The following is a 14,457-nucleotide window of genomic DNA, read 5'->3' as shown; positions in this document are numbered from 1 at the left end:
TAAAATTTTCTAAATTTATCATATGCAATTCGAGTATTTTATTTTTCTTTTCTTCTTCTGAAGCCTATTCTTAGGCATACAAAAGCCAAATGTAGAAGTGAAAACCAGAAATGAAATATATTTGTATAAATTATAAAAAGGGAAAGTCTTTTACCTCTGACGCAAAAAAGAAAAAAAACAAAATTTACTAAATAATTAGACCAAAAAAAATCTAGAGAGAGAAAGAGAGACGACGACGACGAAGGAAAGCGAATGAACCAACCGAGGAAGAAGAGATATTTATAAAAAGCTTTCTCTATCTTTCTGTTAGCTTTCACTTCTTGTCTGAAAAACACAGACTTTGAGAGCTGAGAGTGAGTTATGAGAGATCTGCGGAAATCTTCTCCCTTCATTTCAGGACTCTCTCTTCTTATCCTAATCTCTACTTGAAAACTTTAATCTCCAGTTTCTCCCAGAAATTTCAACTCTTATTCTCCTCCGCAAGTAAAAACAAGCATCGACACTGCATGTAAGTAAACTCGAATTCGCAGTTTCTTCAGCTAGTTGTAGTTCTGTTCATATTCCTCTGTTTTTGTTTTTATGTGTTTGCGTCAGATCCATTTCTCTAGCACTCGTGAGCTCTAATAATTTTGTTAAGTGAGACTTGTTGTTGTTGATGGGCACACCGAAATTCTTTTAAAGATCTGATCTTTCGATGAATTAACCCTTTTTCCCCGAAATTTCTCGAATTGAAAATTTTCTGCCGCAAAGTTTCGATCTTTGGATAAATGATGATAAAATCCAGAGTTGTTGAATCCTTAACTGTAGAAGTTAGTGTGTTATTTTTAGCGTTAAAACAAATGAGTAGTTGCATCTGATGTCTTCTAATTTCAACTTTGTTGACCTAGTGGGATGCTTTTAGGGATGCCTTTAGTTTTAGGGACCCATAAAAGTTACACTGTGTTGGAAAGTGTCTATTTCAGATCTCACCGATCCATTTCTTCTAAATCTTAAAATCTCGTTCATAGTATTGGCTAAAGGAGAATTCACTCTTGTAGCTAATCCAGCCTTTAAATCTTTAGCTAGGCTTTGATTAGTGAAAAGTGTTTAGTTGATTTGCTGAGTGTTTGTTTGATCTGAATCTATACTATTGGTTTCACTCAATCTACAGGTGAGGCCTTTGGTTACATCTCTGTTAGTGTAATAGTAATTATGAAGAACGGGAAGCAAACTTCGCAACCCGAAAAGGGTTATTCTAGGATCTTGTCACTGACCGTCCTGTTCATCGGATTATGTGGTTTCTCCTTTTATCTCGGTGGTATATTTTGCTCTGAGAGAGACAAGATCGAAGCCAAAGATGTCACAAGTACCACCACAAAGGCTGTAGCTTCCCCTAAGGAACTTACGGTATCACCTATGCAAGTAAAATCCGTCTCATTCCCTGAATGTGGATCAGGGTTCCAAGATTACACTCCGTGTACCGATCCAAAGGTAAAGAATCCTACTCTCACTTTGTAATTTTCACTTGTAGTTTCATAGATTTAAACTATTGTTGTGTTTGTGTCTCAGAGATGGAAGAGGTACGGTGTCCATCGTCTAAGTTTCTTGGAGCGTCATTGTCCACCGGTTTACGAAAAGAACGAGTGTTTAATTCCACCACCAGATGGATACAAACCGCCTATAAGATGGCCTAAGAGCAGAGACCAGTGTTGGTACAAGAACGTGCCTTATGATTGGATCAACAAGCAAAAATCAAACCAGCATTGGCTTAAGAAAGAAGGTGACAAGTTCCATTTCCCTGGTGGTGGTACGATGTTTCCTCGTGGAGTTAGTCACTACGTTGATCAGATGCAAGATCTGATTCCAGGAATGAAAGATGGAACAGTCAGGACCGCCATTGATACTGGCTGTGGGGTTAGTTTAGTCTCTTCTTTTTCAAATTCTCTCTAAACCGGTTTCGTGTTGTGTATTTATGAGTTTCTTTTTTGTAGGTTGCTAGCTGGGGAGGCGATCTTTTGGACCGTGGGATTCTATCACTCTCTCTTGCTCCAAGAGATAACCATGAAGCTCAGGTTCAGTTTGCTCTTGAACGTGGAATCCCTGCGATTCTTGGGATTATCTCTACACAACGTCTCCCTTTCCCTTCAAATGCTTTTGACATGGCTCACTGCTCAAGATGTCTTATTCCCTGGACAGAATTTGGTAACCATCCATCTTCTTGGTTACAAAAATTTCATTTTGAGAAAATGGTTTAAACTACCATTCATTGCCTAAACCAAAAACCGAACTGAAACCGGTTAGAAGAAAAAGAATTGACACTTCTACAATGATATCTACCAAATGTGTATAAATCATGTGATTGGTGTATTATTCTTCATATAATCTCAAACATTTTGGAGCTAAGAAGAATCATTAGAATGTGTGTATAATCTCAAACATTTCGGAGCTAAGAAGAATCATTAGAATGTGTGTATAATCTCAAACATTTTGGAGCTAAGAAGAATCATTAGAATGTGTGTGTTGGATCTTGCAGGTGGAATCTATTTGCTTGAGATTCACCGTATAGTCCGACCAGGAGGTTTCTGGGTACTTTCTGGTCCACCGGTGAACTACAAGAGACGGTGGCGAGGATGGAACACGACAATGGAAGAACAGAAATCCGACTACGACAAGCTTCAGTCACTTCTAACCTCCATGTGCTTCAAGAAGTACGCACAAAAAGACGACATAGCCGTGTGGCAGAAACTCTCAGACAAATCTTGCTACGACAAAATCGCAAAGAACATGGAAGCTAACCCTCCCAAATGTGACGACAGCATAGAGCCAGACTCGGCTTGGTACACTCCTCTCCGTCCCTGCGTGGTCGCACCTACGGTTAAAGTCAAGAACTCCGGTCTCGGGTCGATCCCGAAATGGCCAGAGAGGCTAAACGTGGCTCCGGAGAGAATCTCTGACGTTCACGGAGGCAGCGCGAGCGGTTTGAAACACGATGATGGGAAGTGGAAGAACAGAGTTAAGCATTACAAGAAAGTCTTGCCTGCTCTTGGCACGGATAAGATAAGGAACGTTATGGATATGAACACGGTTTATGGTGGTTTGGCTGCTTCTCTCGTCAAGGATCCTGTTTGGGTCATGAACGTTGTCTCGTCTTACGTTGCAAACACGCTTCCTGTTGTCTTTGATCGTGGTCTCATCGGGACGTACCACGACTGGTAAAAAATGAAATCTTTTTTCAAGAAGCACTCTGTTTTTTTCAAAAGCACTCTGTTTTTTCATTATGTGGTAATGAGTGATATGTTAACGACAAAGAAATTTGCAGGTGTGAAGCTTTCTCGACATATCCAAGAACTTATGATCTTCTTCACCTAGACAGTCTTTTTACCCTTGAGAGCCAGAGGTATTGTACTCTTAACCATAGAATCTTGTTTGATGTATGATAAAACAAAATATTTTGGACAATGTGTTTATGATGGTAATGTGAATTATAGGTGTGAGATGAAGTATGTTCTGCTGGAGATGGACAGGATCTTGCGTCCGAGTGGATATGTTATAATCCGAGAATCGAGTTATTTCATGGACGCAATCACGACGTTGGCGAAGGGGATGAGGTGGAGTTGCCGGAGAGAAGAGACAGAGTATGCCGTTGAAAGCGAGAAGATTCTGGTCTGCCAGAAAAAGCTCTGGTTTTCTTCTAACCAAACCTCTTGATTAGAAGGCACTGTACCGATGTTAAACCGATGATATGGATAATCATAGTGCTTCTCATCTCCTATGGTGTACTCTTTGGGGGTGTTTACAGAGACAAAAGAGATCTGGTTCTATGAAATCCACGATATATAGCTATAAACAACAATTTCTTCTCTTTAATTTTTTGGTTCTGTTTTACTTTCTCGGGTATTCCCGGTATAGATTCATAATTTCATATTATATTTTTTTAATTATATTAAATATATATTAATAGAGATATTAATATCGTCTACGCTAGTTCAACTTTTTTTTTTTAAGAAAATAGAAAACATTTCAGAAACAGGGAAGGAGAAAGAAGATGTTAAGACTTGAGAGTATGACTCTTCAATAGTGAGCAAAAAGGTAAAGAGAACAGAAAAATCTCCAACTATGAAACTGTTTTAATATAACAAAAGGTTGTGAAGAGATTGGTTAAATGCACTAATGCAGTATAAGATAATGAAAACTTCAAGATGGTTAATCAAAAACAATTCATTTAAGATGATATGAGTTAAATATCGAAAAAGGATTAATTTATTTCATCTATCATTGAGAATAACTTAATTATACAGTACACAAGTTCCATGATGAACAAAAAAGTGGAACAATATTAACTTCAAGATTTTTTTTTGCAATACAAACAGTTAAATGCGGTCACTTTGTGCGGTTTTGCTTCTCCTCGATTCCAGATTGAGAGAAGCGTTTCCTAAGAACCTCAAGAACATCTTCCACCTTCACATCCCTTTTAGACAGAAGTACCATCGAATGGTACAACACATCCGCCATCTCCGATGCTGTTCTTGATACTTCCTCCTTCTCCTCCAGTGTTCTGCATAACTCGTCCGCTTCTTCCCTGAAAACACAAAACACCCAATAAGCACCACAAGGATCTAGCTCGACGGTCAGTGAACATTTGATTGCAGAGAACCGACAAATGTATACCTGATCTTTGAGCAAAGCAGAGCGTCATCAGTCAATAACCGTCGAGTCCATGACGGTTTACCTTCTTGAGGAACTGTTGATTCCTCTTTCCGCTTGGAAATGATTGATTCTAACGAGTATAGTGTTGTTAATGCAAGCTTGTTTCCTGAAGCCTGTGTTGATTTTCTTCAGATTTCAATTAATCAAGTCACAGGAAAAGGCAAAAACGAATTCAACAGAAGCAAACCTCATCATCGTTTAACTGATCAAAAACCGATGTGTAGTAGCATGTCTCTGCCCCTGTATGACAAGTAGGCCCATCTGGTGTCCCAAGGTAAATGATCTGAAAAAAAATCACAAACAAAAATGAGTTTGTGAAGAATAACAACAATGTATTAATCCTCACATCTGTGGTCAGGACAAAACGTACCGAGTCACGATCGCAATCAAGATAAACATCACGGATATTGATGTAGTTATTGGATGTCTCTCCCTTAGTCCATAAGGTCGATCTTGATCGACTGAAGAATGTAGCTTTTCTAGAAGTGATGGTCGTGGAGAGAGCCTCCCTGTTAATAAAGCCTTGCATTAGTATTGCTCCAGTGTCCACGTTTTGTGCTATTGCCACAGCTAATCCTTTGTCATCCCATTTTATACGGTCCAACAAGTTATCTACCTAACCCAAGAAAACAAATAGAGAGCAAGATAAAGTATCAGGGGGAACACAATAGCAGCGTAAAGAAGGCTTATTGAGACGGAAGCTTAGAGATCACAATTGCAAAACTAACAACATAAGCCATTCTTAATAGTTTAAACAGGAAATGCATTATTAGACTGGATATGGGAGTAAACGAGATATGTCTCAGTGGATATATTCAATTGTGGGGGACAGATGTAGCCCATGTCATCACAGATTTAGATGACCAAGCAAACGATGAACACCTTCAGATAGAATTCCAGACCAAAAGATGGAAACCATCAAAAAGCTTTCCTTCTATCTATTTTCTTTACCAGAGATGTAACAGTTCCAACCCACTTGTCAAAGGGTAGGAACCTGACCATCTCTGTTCAGATCTCGATCGTAAGAATGTAATAAAAGATATATACTAGCAAATAACAACACATGATCAATTGTAGTAACAAACTAGGCATAAATTACTTCAGAAGGCATCCAAGAAGTTCAGTGTAGTAATCAAATTAGGCTAAGACACAAACGTTTCCTTGAAAACGAAATCAAATGTGATGAACAGATGTAGCTCAAGTCATCACGGAATTCAGATGACCAAGCAAACGATGAGCACCTTAAGAGAGAAATCCATACTTAAAAATGGAAACCATCAAAAAGCATTTCCTCCTCTCCCTTTTCTTTACCAGAGATGTAACAGTCCAAACCCAAGAGTCAAAGGGTAGGAACCTGACCATCTCTGGTTAAATTCTAAGTTCACATGATGTATGAAAAACAAACACTTACATGTAACAACAACACAAGTTACTTCAGAAGGTATCACTCTATGAATAACAACATGCTTCCGTTGAAATAGCTCAATGTAGTTAATCAAATCAACTAGCGTTGCAGTAAATTGAGAGCACAAGACAAAGTATTTCCTATCATATCAAATGTGATGAACAGATGTAGCTCAAGCCATCACGAAAATTCAGACGACCAAGCAAACGATGAGCACCTTGAAAGAGAAATCCAGACCCTAAAGATGGAAACCATCAAAAAAAGACTTTCCTTCTCTCTCTTTTCTTTACCCGACATGTAACAGTAACTACTCATACTTCAAAGAGTAGACACCTGACAATGTCTGGTTCAATATCTACTCATCCTGAGCTCTAAGTTACAGCAGCAATCATCTCAAGCTTTCTAAATCGTTCTTAGACATAATTAAAGCTAAATACTTTTTCAATACAGAGAAAGAGAGATTCACTTGTTGTTTACCTTAGCCTGAAGAGCAATGTTCTTATCATTAGACGCGAATACGACATTGGATCTGCTTCTCTGCTTAGTATCTCTGACGCAATAGGTTTTGGGGATGAAGCAGCTGCTTATCCCTTGTAACGACTGTGCTAATGCATTGTACGATACCGCCATTAACGCGACGATTATAGAGAGGGGACGAAAGTGGCGGCGGATTTTAAAAAAGAGTGAAGGAAGAAGAAAAACCCTAATTGTTCTCAATCATATGATTAGACACAGTGACAGTGAGAGGCTTTTTAAAGACGAACCGAACCCAGCAATTATTTTTAATAGACCAAAATGTCCCTGTTAAGCTCGTCATATCGGAAATTACAGATAAATCCATATTTTCTGATTTAATTTCAATGCAGCCATAATTCATAGTTAGTCCCCCTTCGTCTCCAGGGAATCCTGGGATCGAAAACCCTAGAAAATCTTCGAGCTTTCACGTAGGGGTTCTGATCTAATTCCGGTCATCTCCGGCGTCAATTTCCTGATTCTATGTATGTGTCCTCGTGTCTCTTTCTCGGTTTTTGGAATTGCTTCCGTAGAGTGCTACGGTTTAGCTTCTCGATTTGTGGATTTGCGATTTGATGACGATAAAATTAAGAGTTCTGTTTGTTGTTCTCGATTCAGTTTCATGCGTTTCGCTTGATTGATGCTTATTCCAGTGCAGCAACTATTTGTCGATTTCGGTTTGGATTCATGAGCTCGTTTCTGCTCGGTAATTGATTTTGGTTTTGAATGCTATATATAATGGTTTTTGTTGAAGATGATGAAGTGTTGCATTGCCATTCTTCTGTCAACTTTCCAATTTCTGCTTGAGTCTCTGGTTTCTGAATGGAATATATCTTTATGTATCTTTTATGCCCTAATTTTTGTTCATTATGTTCCTGGTATGCTAGATGTCATGTTTAACTGGGTTTCCATGTTTATCTATTGGTAGTTAGGCTCCGATTTCTCGAAGATGGCTGCTCCAGGAACAGGATTCAAGTCTATGAAAGATTACTTGAAAAAGTATGAAAGTAGTGATGTTGCTATAGAGAAGAAAAAGAAGAAGAAGAAGAAGCCATCCAAACCTGAAGCAAAAGGTGTTTTAGTTGTGGATGAAGATCCAGTTTGGCAAAAGCAGGTTGATCCTGAAGAGGAAAAAAACGAAGATGATTCAGCAGGTAATTGGTTTGACCATTTCTAATTGCATCTGTAATACTCCATTTCTCTGATCTAATAAGAGTTGACACTGACAGATTTTTTTATTTTTTATTTTTTCAAGAGGAAAGGCCTATGGTTGATGAGGACATTGAAGTTAAGAGAATGAGGAGGTTGGAGGAAATTAAGGCAAGGCGTGCTCAAAATGCCATTGCTGAGGATGGGAGTGGGTGGGTGACCTTACCTCCAAACCGTGAGGACCCAAATTCTGATATTTCTCCTCCACGTAGACATAGGACACGTAATGACTCGCCATCTCCTGAGCCTGGGCATAGACGCTCGGTTTCTGATAGAGTTGAAACAGATATGTCTCCACCTCGTCGGAGAAAACGTCACTATACACCTTCACCTGAACCTAACAGAAAACATGCCAAGCCTGTTACTTCGGATTCTGATTTGACACCACCACGTAAAAGAAAAGCCAGGAATGATTCGCCTTCACCAGAACCTGAAGATAAAGTCCCCAAAAATCTGAGTGAAGATCTATCTCCTCCTCGGAGGAGACATGTTCATCCTCCATCGCCTGAGTCAAGTAGAAAGCGTTCAGATTCCATTGAGTTGGATGGTGATTTATCTCCGCCTCGCAGGAAAAGGGATATACGTGGTTCACCTGTCTTAGATGTAAAGAGGGAGAGCAATGATCTTTCTCCTCCACGAAGAAGACGATATCATTCTCCATCACCTGAACCGGGTAGGAAGCCGTCAAAATCTTTTGGCTCGAATTCTGATTTGTCTCCACCCCGCAGAAGTGTGAAGGGATCTCGTGACTCAGACCTGTCGCCTCAAAGGAAAACCGTGGATTCTCGACGTTCTTCTGATAATGTGTCCAGGAGTTCCAATTTTGATAGCTCTCCCCCAAGGAGACCACGCAGAGAATCACCACCTCATCAGACGAGCAAGGAGCAACGGAAGACCGGATTAATTAGTGGCAAGGACATTGGAAGTGAATATCGAAAGAAGAAGGCGGATGAACAATTGAGGTAATAATTAGGAAGCTTACTAAACTTTATAAAACTGTGATACTACGTTTTAGTTATAGGTATCAGGTTTGTTTCATACTTACTGTAGCGTTGGGCAAGAGTAGCTTCCTATTTCCGTGTAGTTGCATGTATACTACTACTATTCCCCTGGTACTTTATCTTGCTTTTCGGTTTAGGTTTAGGACTGATTGTACCTTAACCTATATTAGGGTCTCTTATGATCAATAAGTAAGGAACCTCCAAGAATTAACCTCAATCTCTAAGATATACTAGGGTTAAAAGGAAGCTTAGCTAAATCTCTTTCTCTCTTTCTAACGTAAACAACGGTTCCTATTACGAGAGCAAGCTCGTCTCACGATAACTCAAGATTCTCTACTGCACTAATTAAGCTGCTATCGTTCTGACAACTTAAAACTCTTCTGCAGGTTTAAAAATATGGATTCCGAGCTAACTGGTCAGAATGCAGAAGCAGTGTTCCGTGACAAGATCACAGGTGAGCGCTATAGGTCCTTAGTCATTATAAGTTGAAGTGAGAATGCATAATCACATGACTCATTCCCAGATGCTTATTTATTTATATTGCAGGGAAGCGTATAACAAAGGAGGAATATCTTCAATCGAAGCAAAAGAAAGTGGTGGAAAAGCCAAAGGTACTGCCGTACTGTTTGCTGGTTAACCCTAATGCTCCACAGAATATGAATTGCGAGTCTTGTGTATTGAAAAAAAAATACAGTTACCAATGTAATTGACAAATCCTTAATGTAATTGACAAATTCTTGTAGGAGATAAAACTGGAATGGGGCAAAGGTTTAGCTCAGAAGCGTGAAGCTGAAGCTAGAATACAGGAACTTGAGCTTGAGAAGGAGAAGCCATTTGCTCGGACCAGGTACTATATCGGTTTCTTCTTCATGAGCTTGAGCTATTATGGACTTGGTTGTTATTTAAAAAGTTTTATCTCTGCTTTTTCAGGGATGATCCAGAGCTTGATCAAATGATGAAGGAAAGAGTTAGGTGGGGAGATCCAATGGCTCATTTGGTCAAGGTATTGAACATACGTCTGCTTACTACAAACGTATAAATAACCAAAGACCGTTTTGGAATACAAAGCATTATACTAACGATACTGCCTGGTTTTTTAATATCGCAGAAAAAGCAGCACGAGACATCTCTTGTGGATCTAGGTGACGATGAGAAGATGAAAGAATCTGGATTTGTCATACCTCAAACTATCCCCAAGCACAGTTGGATAACAAGGGGACTGGAACCTGCGTTTAACCGATATGGGATTAAACCCGGTCGACACTGGGATGGAGTTGACCGTAGTAACGGTAAGTTATTCTGGTTCATGTGTTTTGCTTTACCAAAAAAAAAAAATTCATTATGAAGGTTATTTGTCTGATCTGTTTTCGGGGTGATTGGTTCAGGACACGAGAGGGACATGTTAAAAAGGACTAACGAGAAGAAAGCAACGGAAAGAGAAGCGTACTTGTGGTCTGTTTCAGATATGTAGATCCTCCCCTACTAAATCAGAATTTGTTGGACACAATGTAGTTTGGTTTAAGAGATAACCATTCTAAACCGAACAATTCTGGGTTTATACGTTTAGAGGAAAGAATTCTAGCTCTGATTTGAAATGCTAGATAGCCGTCCAGTTTGGAATCGGTTTAGCAGGCCGAACTTAATGTTGAGAAACTTGTCCAAAAATGACTTTTAAGTTTATTTAAACGAGTCGTAAATTGAATACAATCTGAGGTTTTTTGAAACATCCTTCATAGAAAAGTGCTCGATCTAACACTAAAGAAATCGAATCGAATAAATTGAAAAGGTAAACTAATAAATCAAAACTTGATAAAGAAACGATTGTTGTTGTTACTTGTGTGTAATGCATAAAAACTAAAGGGTAGATTCTGGAATTTTGTATGGGCCGGCCAGGCATCTTGAGGGTGTTAACTTACACTACACTGATATCTTTTTTTTTTTTGTGGAAGTTTTGGAGAAGAAAGGTTCTGAAACTGTAATTTTAAAATAAAACCATTTAGGGGAGTTTGTAATTGATACTTGGTAGTGGTGAATCTCCAACACCTCTCAATTGTTTATTTTTTCATTGAAGTTGCACGCGCAAATATGTACGGAAACTATTTTTTAATCATTTTGGTTGTAACATAAAACTAAAACTAGTTCACTTGAATATATTTTTACACTTTCTCCCTATTTTTTCTTTATTTTCCTTTCATAATAATTGCGTTTTCTTTGCTATCAAGAAAATAAAATAAAAAATCCTAGGGGATAAAAAAACAAATTAAAGGAAAAGATTAAGCAAACCTGGGAAATAGGGAAAGGGCTTGGGGATTGGAATTTTACGTAAATCTTCTTTGGAAGCGGGAATATCACCTGATAACGCCTTTACCTTTTCTAACTACTAACTACATCATTCATTACTTTTTTAATTACTAATTGCCTTAATTTTTATATTCATGATTAACAGACTAAAAGTGATTGCACAAACGAATAAGTTATCGAAACCTTCTCTGCTATCTGTATGGCAATTCAAGGAGAACTACATAATACCTCCACATAAACTGTAGTTCAACCACTAATTACTATTTCGATTGAATTAAATAGCAATATTTCAAAATGAGTACTAAAAAATACATTAATTTTTGGGGTAATTTATACCCGTACTCACTCAACTTTATATAATTACCATATATAGTCTCACTGTTTTTTGGAAGATTTTAGATCAAATTAAACGTTGTTTTTTTAATAATAATTTATTATTCTATTACAAATTATAAGAATTATTACATCAACAGCATTATATACATCAACAATTAAACGTTCACTACAAGAAAAACATCATTTTACAATGGCCGAAATGGTCGTTATTTCGTCGTAATAGGGTTATTACGACGAATTATCGAAGATTTCGAAAACGTCGTAAAGTCATCGTCGTAATAGACAAATCGTCGTACAACGTATAATATACGACGGTTTCGTTTCGTCGTAACATCGAGGGAAACAAAATCGTCGTAAATGCGTCGTACAGTTTACGACGAGTTTACATCGAATTGCGTCGACTTGGTCTTCGCCTGGGCCGTCGTTAAATGGTCGTTAATGGTCGACATAAAATCGTCGTAAAATGTACGACGCATAAATCGTCATAAATCAATCGTAAAGTATTTAATCATTTTGTCGTAAAATCGTCGTAAAGCACGGACGTATAATCGTCGTATTTGTCGTCGTACATTTTAGTCGTAAATTCGTCGTAATATTTACGACGAATGTACGACGGTTTTAATAAAGCTATTACGACGATTATACGACGTTTAATATAATTGAAAATTAAAAAAAAAATTAATTCGAATTAAAATTTAAATTAAAAAAATAATTTACAATTTAAAATTTATTAAAATTTGAAATTAAAACTAATTGTAATTTACATAAAAACCCTACAGCTCTAAATCTAAACCTAAATCTAAATCGTCGATCCCGTCATCGGCCTCCTCCCCATCGTCGTGGACGTGTTCCTTGTCGGGTATTCGGTTTGATGCTTCCGCCGGCGCCTGATCTCCGGCTCTACGAGGTTCAACCCCGAGAGATCGGAACATCTCCTCGTCTGTCTGCACCGGCAGTTGCGTCATAGTGGATGACCCGGCGGCAGACGAACCGACAACCCCATCAGCCCGCAACTTGTCCAACTGCGCCATGAGCACCGGGTTGTCGGCTCCCATGATCTCGAAGAGACCGTAGAGCTGGTCGATCTTCGTCTTGTAACGAGTCCGCATCTAATCAATCTCGTGGCGGACAACCGGATCCGGGACCCGGACGTGACTAGACGCCGTAGCTCTCGGGGTATCACGGATGGACCCCATCCCTAATACCCGCCCTTTTTTCTTTGGGACAACCTATAAACATTTTAAAACATTATGGTTAGAATTCAATTTAAAACTAAAGTTACATTAATTAATTAAATATAGTAATTAAATTTACCTCTTCGAAGATCTGGTCCATCTCCGCCACCGTCAGCGCCAGGATCGATTGGACCGAGCTACCTCCGGGAGACGTTTGACGCGCCTGCTAGCGTCTGTCGCTCCTCGATCGCCGCACAGTCGGCGTTGTAGATCTCCTCCGCCCGAGGATCCGTGAATTCGCCGTTACGCTTTTTATGCATCTCGGCGAAAACCTTCGTCATCGGAGGAAGTTCTCTTCCGTTATCTTCGACCTACAAAATCAAAATAAAAAAAATTAATTAGTATCGAGAAATAAGAGTTAATTATTTGAAAACAAAAAAAAAAAATTTTAATTTACTTACCATCAGAAGCCGTCTTCCGGCAAAAGTAATCTAGCCGGAAGTGTGCGGGACGTTCTTCCGAGTTTCTGCATCGTCAGTAGCGTTCTTGAAAAATATTTTCATTAGAATCTATTATAAGAAAAAAAATAATGTAAATATTATTGAAATTAACTACTTACATAGATCTGGAACACTTGGCGGCCGTAATCTGATTGTGCGGATCCAACCAGTACTGGACAAGGCCCCGCCAGACGGTATTGGCCATAGGCGCCGGCTTGGCCTTGTTGCCGTCAACCTCCCACTTCCGTTTCCAGTCGGAAACAGTGTTGTTAAGGCGGAATTTGACATTCTCCTTTAAGGCCGTCTCCACACATCCGTGTGCGGATGTTTTCCCAATGCCAGTTTTGCTAGGAAAAAAAAAGAAGTTAGTAATTATTGTAAAAAGTTAAAATTTAAAATTAAAATTAAACGAAATGGTAAATCACTTACCGCAAAACACTTGAACCAAGTGTCAAGTGTGGCATGATCCAGCTTCTTCCAGCTGGTATGGAGTTGTACAAAAAACCCCTTGATGATATCCGCAACGTTACGACCGACTGCATTGTCGGTCGTAAACCTAATCAAATAGAAAGAGAAAAAGTAAATTAATATCAAATATATAAGAATAAATATTAATTAATTTAAAAATATTGTAGGAAAAAAATTACGTACCAAAAGGTGCCCGGGACTCGATTCGGGTCGAATTTGTTCATGGTCTCACGACCGGGTTGCGCCAGAAGATCCTGTACCGTAAACTGGGCATACGGTACAGGCGGGATCGGATCAGCCTCAGGATCGGCCTGTGCGGGAGCCGCTGGTTCGGCTGGTGGTGGTGGAGGCGGTGCCGGCTGCGGAACAACGACCGGTTGGGAAACCGTCCGTTGTGTTCCCGAGGACTCTGGGATGGCTAATCCTGTCGCCGAGGTAGACGAGGCAGTACCGTCAGAATCGACGAGCTGTCGGTAGTGAAATCTCTTAGCCCGAGGAGCCATATCGACAGAATCTACAAAATTTTAAAAAATTTGTTACTAATTTTTCAAATATTTATTTAAATTTACAAAATCCGGGCCTATCTAAATTACGAAACCTAAATCTAAATTCCGAACCTAAATCTAAATTCCAAACCTAAATCTAAAATAATATGTAATGAAATTAATTAAAAAAAATACTTACAATTAATTGGCTGGGAGAGTAGGGAGAGTAGGGAGAGAGGGAGAGGGTTAGTTTTTTAGAGAGAGAAAGAGATTTATAGAGAGAGAGGGGGAAGAGAGGAATGAGCGAAGAAGGGGAAAAACTCGCGTCCCTTATATAGATTTTGTGATCGTCGTAAAATCGTTGTAACTTTACGACGG

General features: G+C 39.0%; 3 protein-coding genes across 7 annotated transcripts; 2 read left to right on the top strand and 1 right to left on the bottom strand.

Moving 5' to 3' along the window:
• The first annotated feature begins 220 nt into the window (after positions 1 to 220).
• LOC18991891 (probable methyltransferase PMT20) lies at positions 221 to 3,846 on the top strand. The gene is made up of 7 exons (XM_006415225.2): positions 221 to 508; positions 1,151 to 1,470; positions 1,549 to 1,893; positions 1,971 to 2,181; positions 2,513 to 3,191; positions 3,299 to 3,376; positions 3,468 to 3,846. Exons 2-7 carry the CDS (start codon positions 1,192 to 1,194, stop codon positions 3,685 to 3,687), a joined length of 1,812 nt encoding a protein of 603 aa, XP_006415288.1. The 5' UTR covers positions 221 to 508; positions 1,151 to 1,191; the 3' UTR covers positions 3,688 to 3,846.
• Positions 3,847 to 4,223: 377 nt separating this feature from the next.
• On the bottom strand, positions 4,224 to 6,818 carry LOC18991890 (histidine biosynthesis bifunctional protein hisIE, chloroplastic). Of its 2 annotated transcripts, none has more exons than XM_006415224.2 (5): positions 6,569 to 6,818; positions 5,057 to 5,302; positions 4,874 to 4,969; positions 4,648 to 4,799; positions 4,224 to 4,558 (listed from the first exon to the last, which is right to left on the bottom strand). In XM_006415224.2, exons 1-5 carry the CDS (start codon positions 6,719 to 6,721, stop codon positions 4,360 to 4,362), a joined length of 846 nt encoding a protein of 281 aa, XP_006415287.1. In that variant the 5' UTR covers positions 6,722 to 6,818; the 3' UTR covers positions 4,224 to 4,359. The 2 variants fall into 2 exon arrangements, with proteins under 2 accessions (XP_006415287.1, XP_024008381.1); XM_024152613.1 differs by having other exon boundaries at positions 5,057 to 5,298; positions 6,569 to 6,814.
• Positions 6,819 to 6,941: 123 nt separating this feature from the next.
• LOC18991889 (BUD13 homolog) lies at positions 6,942 to 10,463 on the top strand. 4 transcript variants are annotated; one of them, XM_006415222.2, is made up of 10 exons: positions 6,964 to 7,089; positions 7,223 to 7,310; positions 7,537 to 7,758; positions 7,860 to 8,775; positions 9,201 to 9,268; positions 9,361 to 9,425; positions 9,558 to 9,661; positions 9,745 to 9,817; positions 9,923 to 10,103; positions 10,200 to 10,463. In XM_006415222.2, the coding sequence occupies exons 2-10, from the start codon at positions 7,292 to 7,294 to the stop codon at positions 10,283 to 10,285; spliced, it is 1,734 nt and encodes a 577-aa protein (XP_006415285.1). In that variant the 5' UTR covers positions 6,964 to 7,089; positions 7,223 to 7,291; the 3' UTR covers positions 10,286 to 10,463. The 4 variants fall into 4 exon arrangements, with proteins under 4 accessions (XP_006415286.1, XP_024008716.1, XP_006415285.1 ...); XM_006415223.2 differs by lacking the exon at positions 7,223 to 7,310 and having other exon boundaries at positions 6,942 to 7,089; positions 7,533 to 7,758; XM_024152948.1 differs by lacking the exon at positions 7,223 to 7,310 and having other exon boundaries at positions 6,962 to 7,089.
• Positions 10,464 to 14,457: the final 3,994 nt, after the last annotated feature.

This window comes from Eutrema salsugineum, unplaced genomic scaffold (assembly GCF_000478725.1).
Source record: "Eutrema salsugineum unplaced genomic scaffold, Eutsalg1_0 scaffold_5, whole genome shotgun sequence".
Lineage (NCBI taxonomy): Eukaryota > Viridiplantae > Streptophyta > Magnoliopsida > Brassicales > Brassicaceae > Eutrema > Eutrema salsugineum.
The sequence above is the reverse complement of the archived record's forward strand: the minus strand, read 5'-3'. Positions and strand labels throughout refer to the sequence as shown.

Bases quoted from the DNA above. Each gene is read 5' to 3' on its own strand.
- LOC18991891 (XM_006415225.2), top strand. From the start codon at position 1,192: ATGAAGAACGGGAAGCAAACTTCGCAACCCGAAAAGGGTTATTCTAGG. The intron at 1,894-1,970 runs GTTAGTTTAGTC...TCTTTTTTGTAG, and splicing joins CCATTGATACTGGCTGTGGG to GTTGCTAGCTGGGGAGGCGA. The intron at 3,377-3,467 runs GTATTGTACTCT...TGTGAATTATAG, and splicing joins TTTACCCTTGAGAGCCAGAG to GTGTGAGATGAAGTATGTTC.
- LOC18991890 (XM_006415224.2), bottom strand. From the start codon at position 6,721: ATGGCGGTATCGTACAATGCATTAGCACAGTCGTTACAAGGGATAAGC. The intron at 5,303-6,568 runs GTAAACAACAAG...TTCTTGGGTTAG, and splicing joins ACATTGCTCTTCAGGCTAAG to GTAGATAACTTGTTGGACCG. The intron at 4,559-4,647 runs GTATACATTTGT...TTGTGTTTTCAG, and splicing joins CTGCTTTGCTCAAAGATCAG to GGAAGAAGCGGACGAGTTAT.
- LOC18991889 (XM_006415222.2), top strand. The intron at 9,426-9,557 runs GTACTGCCGTAC...AAATTCTTGTAG, and splicing joins AAGTGGTGGAAAAGCCAAAG to GAGATAAAACTGGAATGGGG. The intron at 9,662-9,744 runs GTACTATATCGG...CTGCTTTTTCAG, and splicing joins AAGCCATTTGCTCGGACCAG to GGATGATCCAGAGCTTGATC.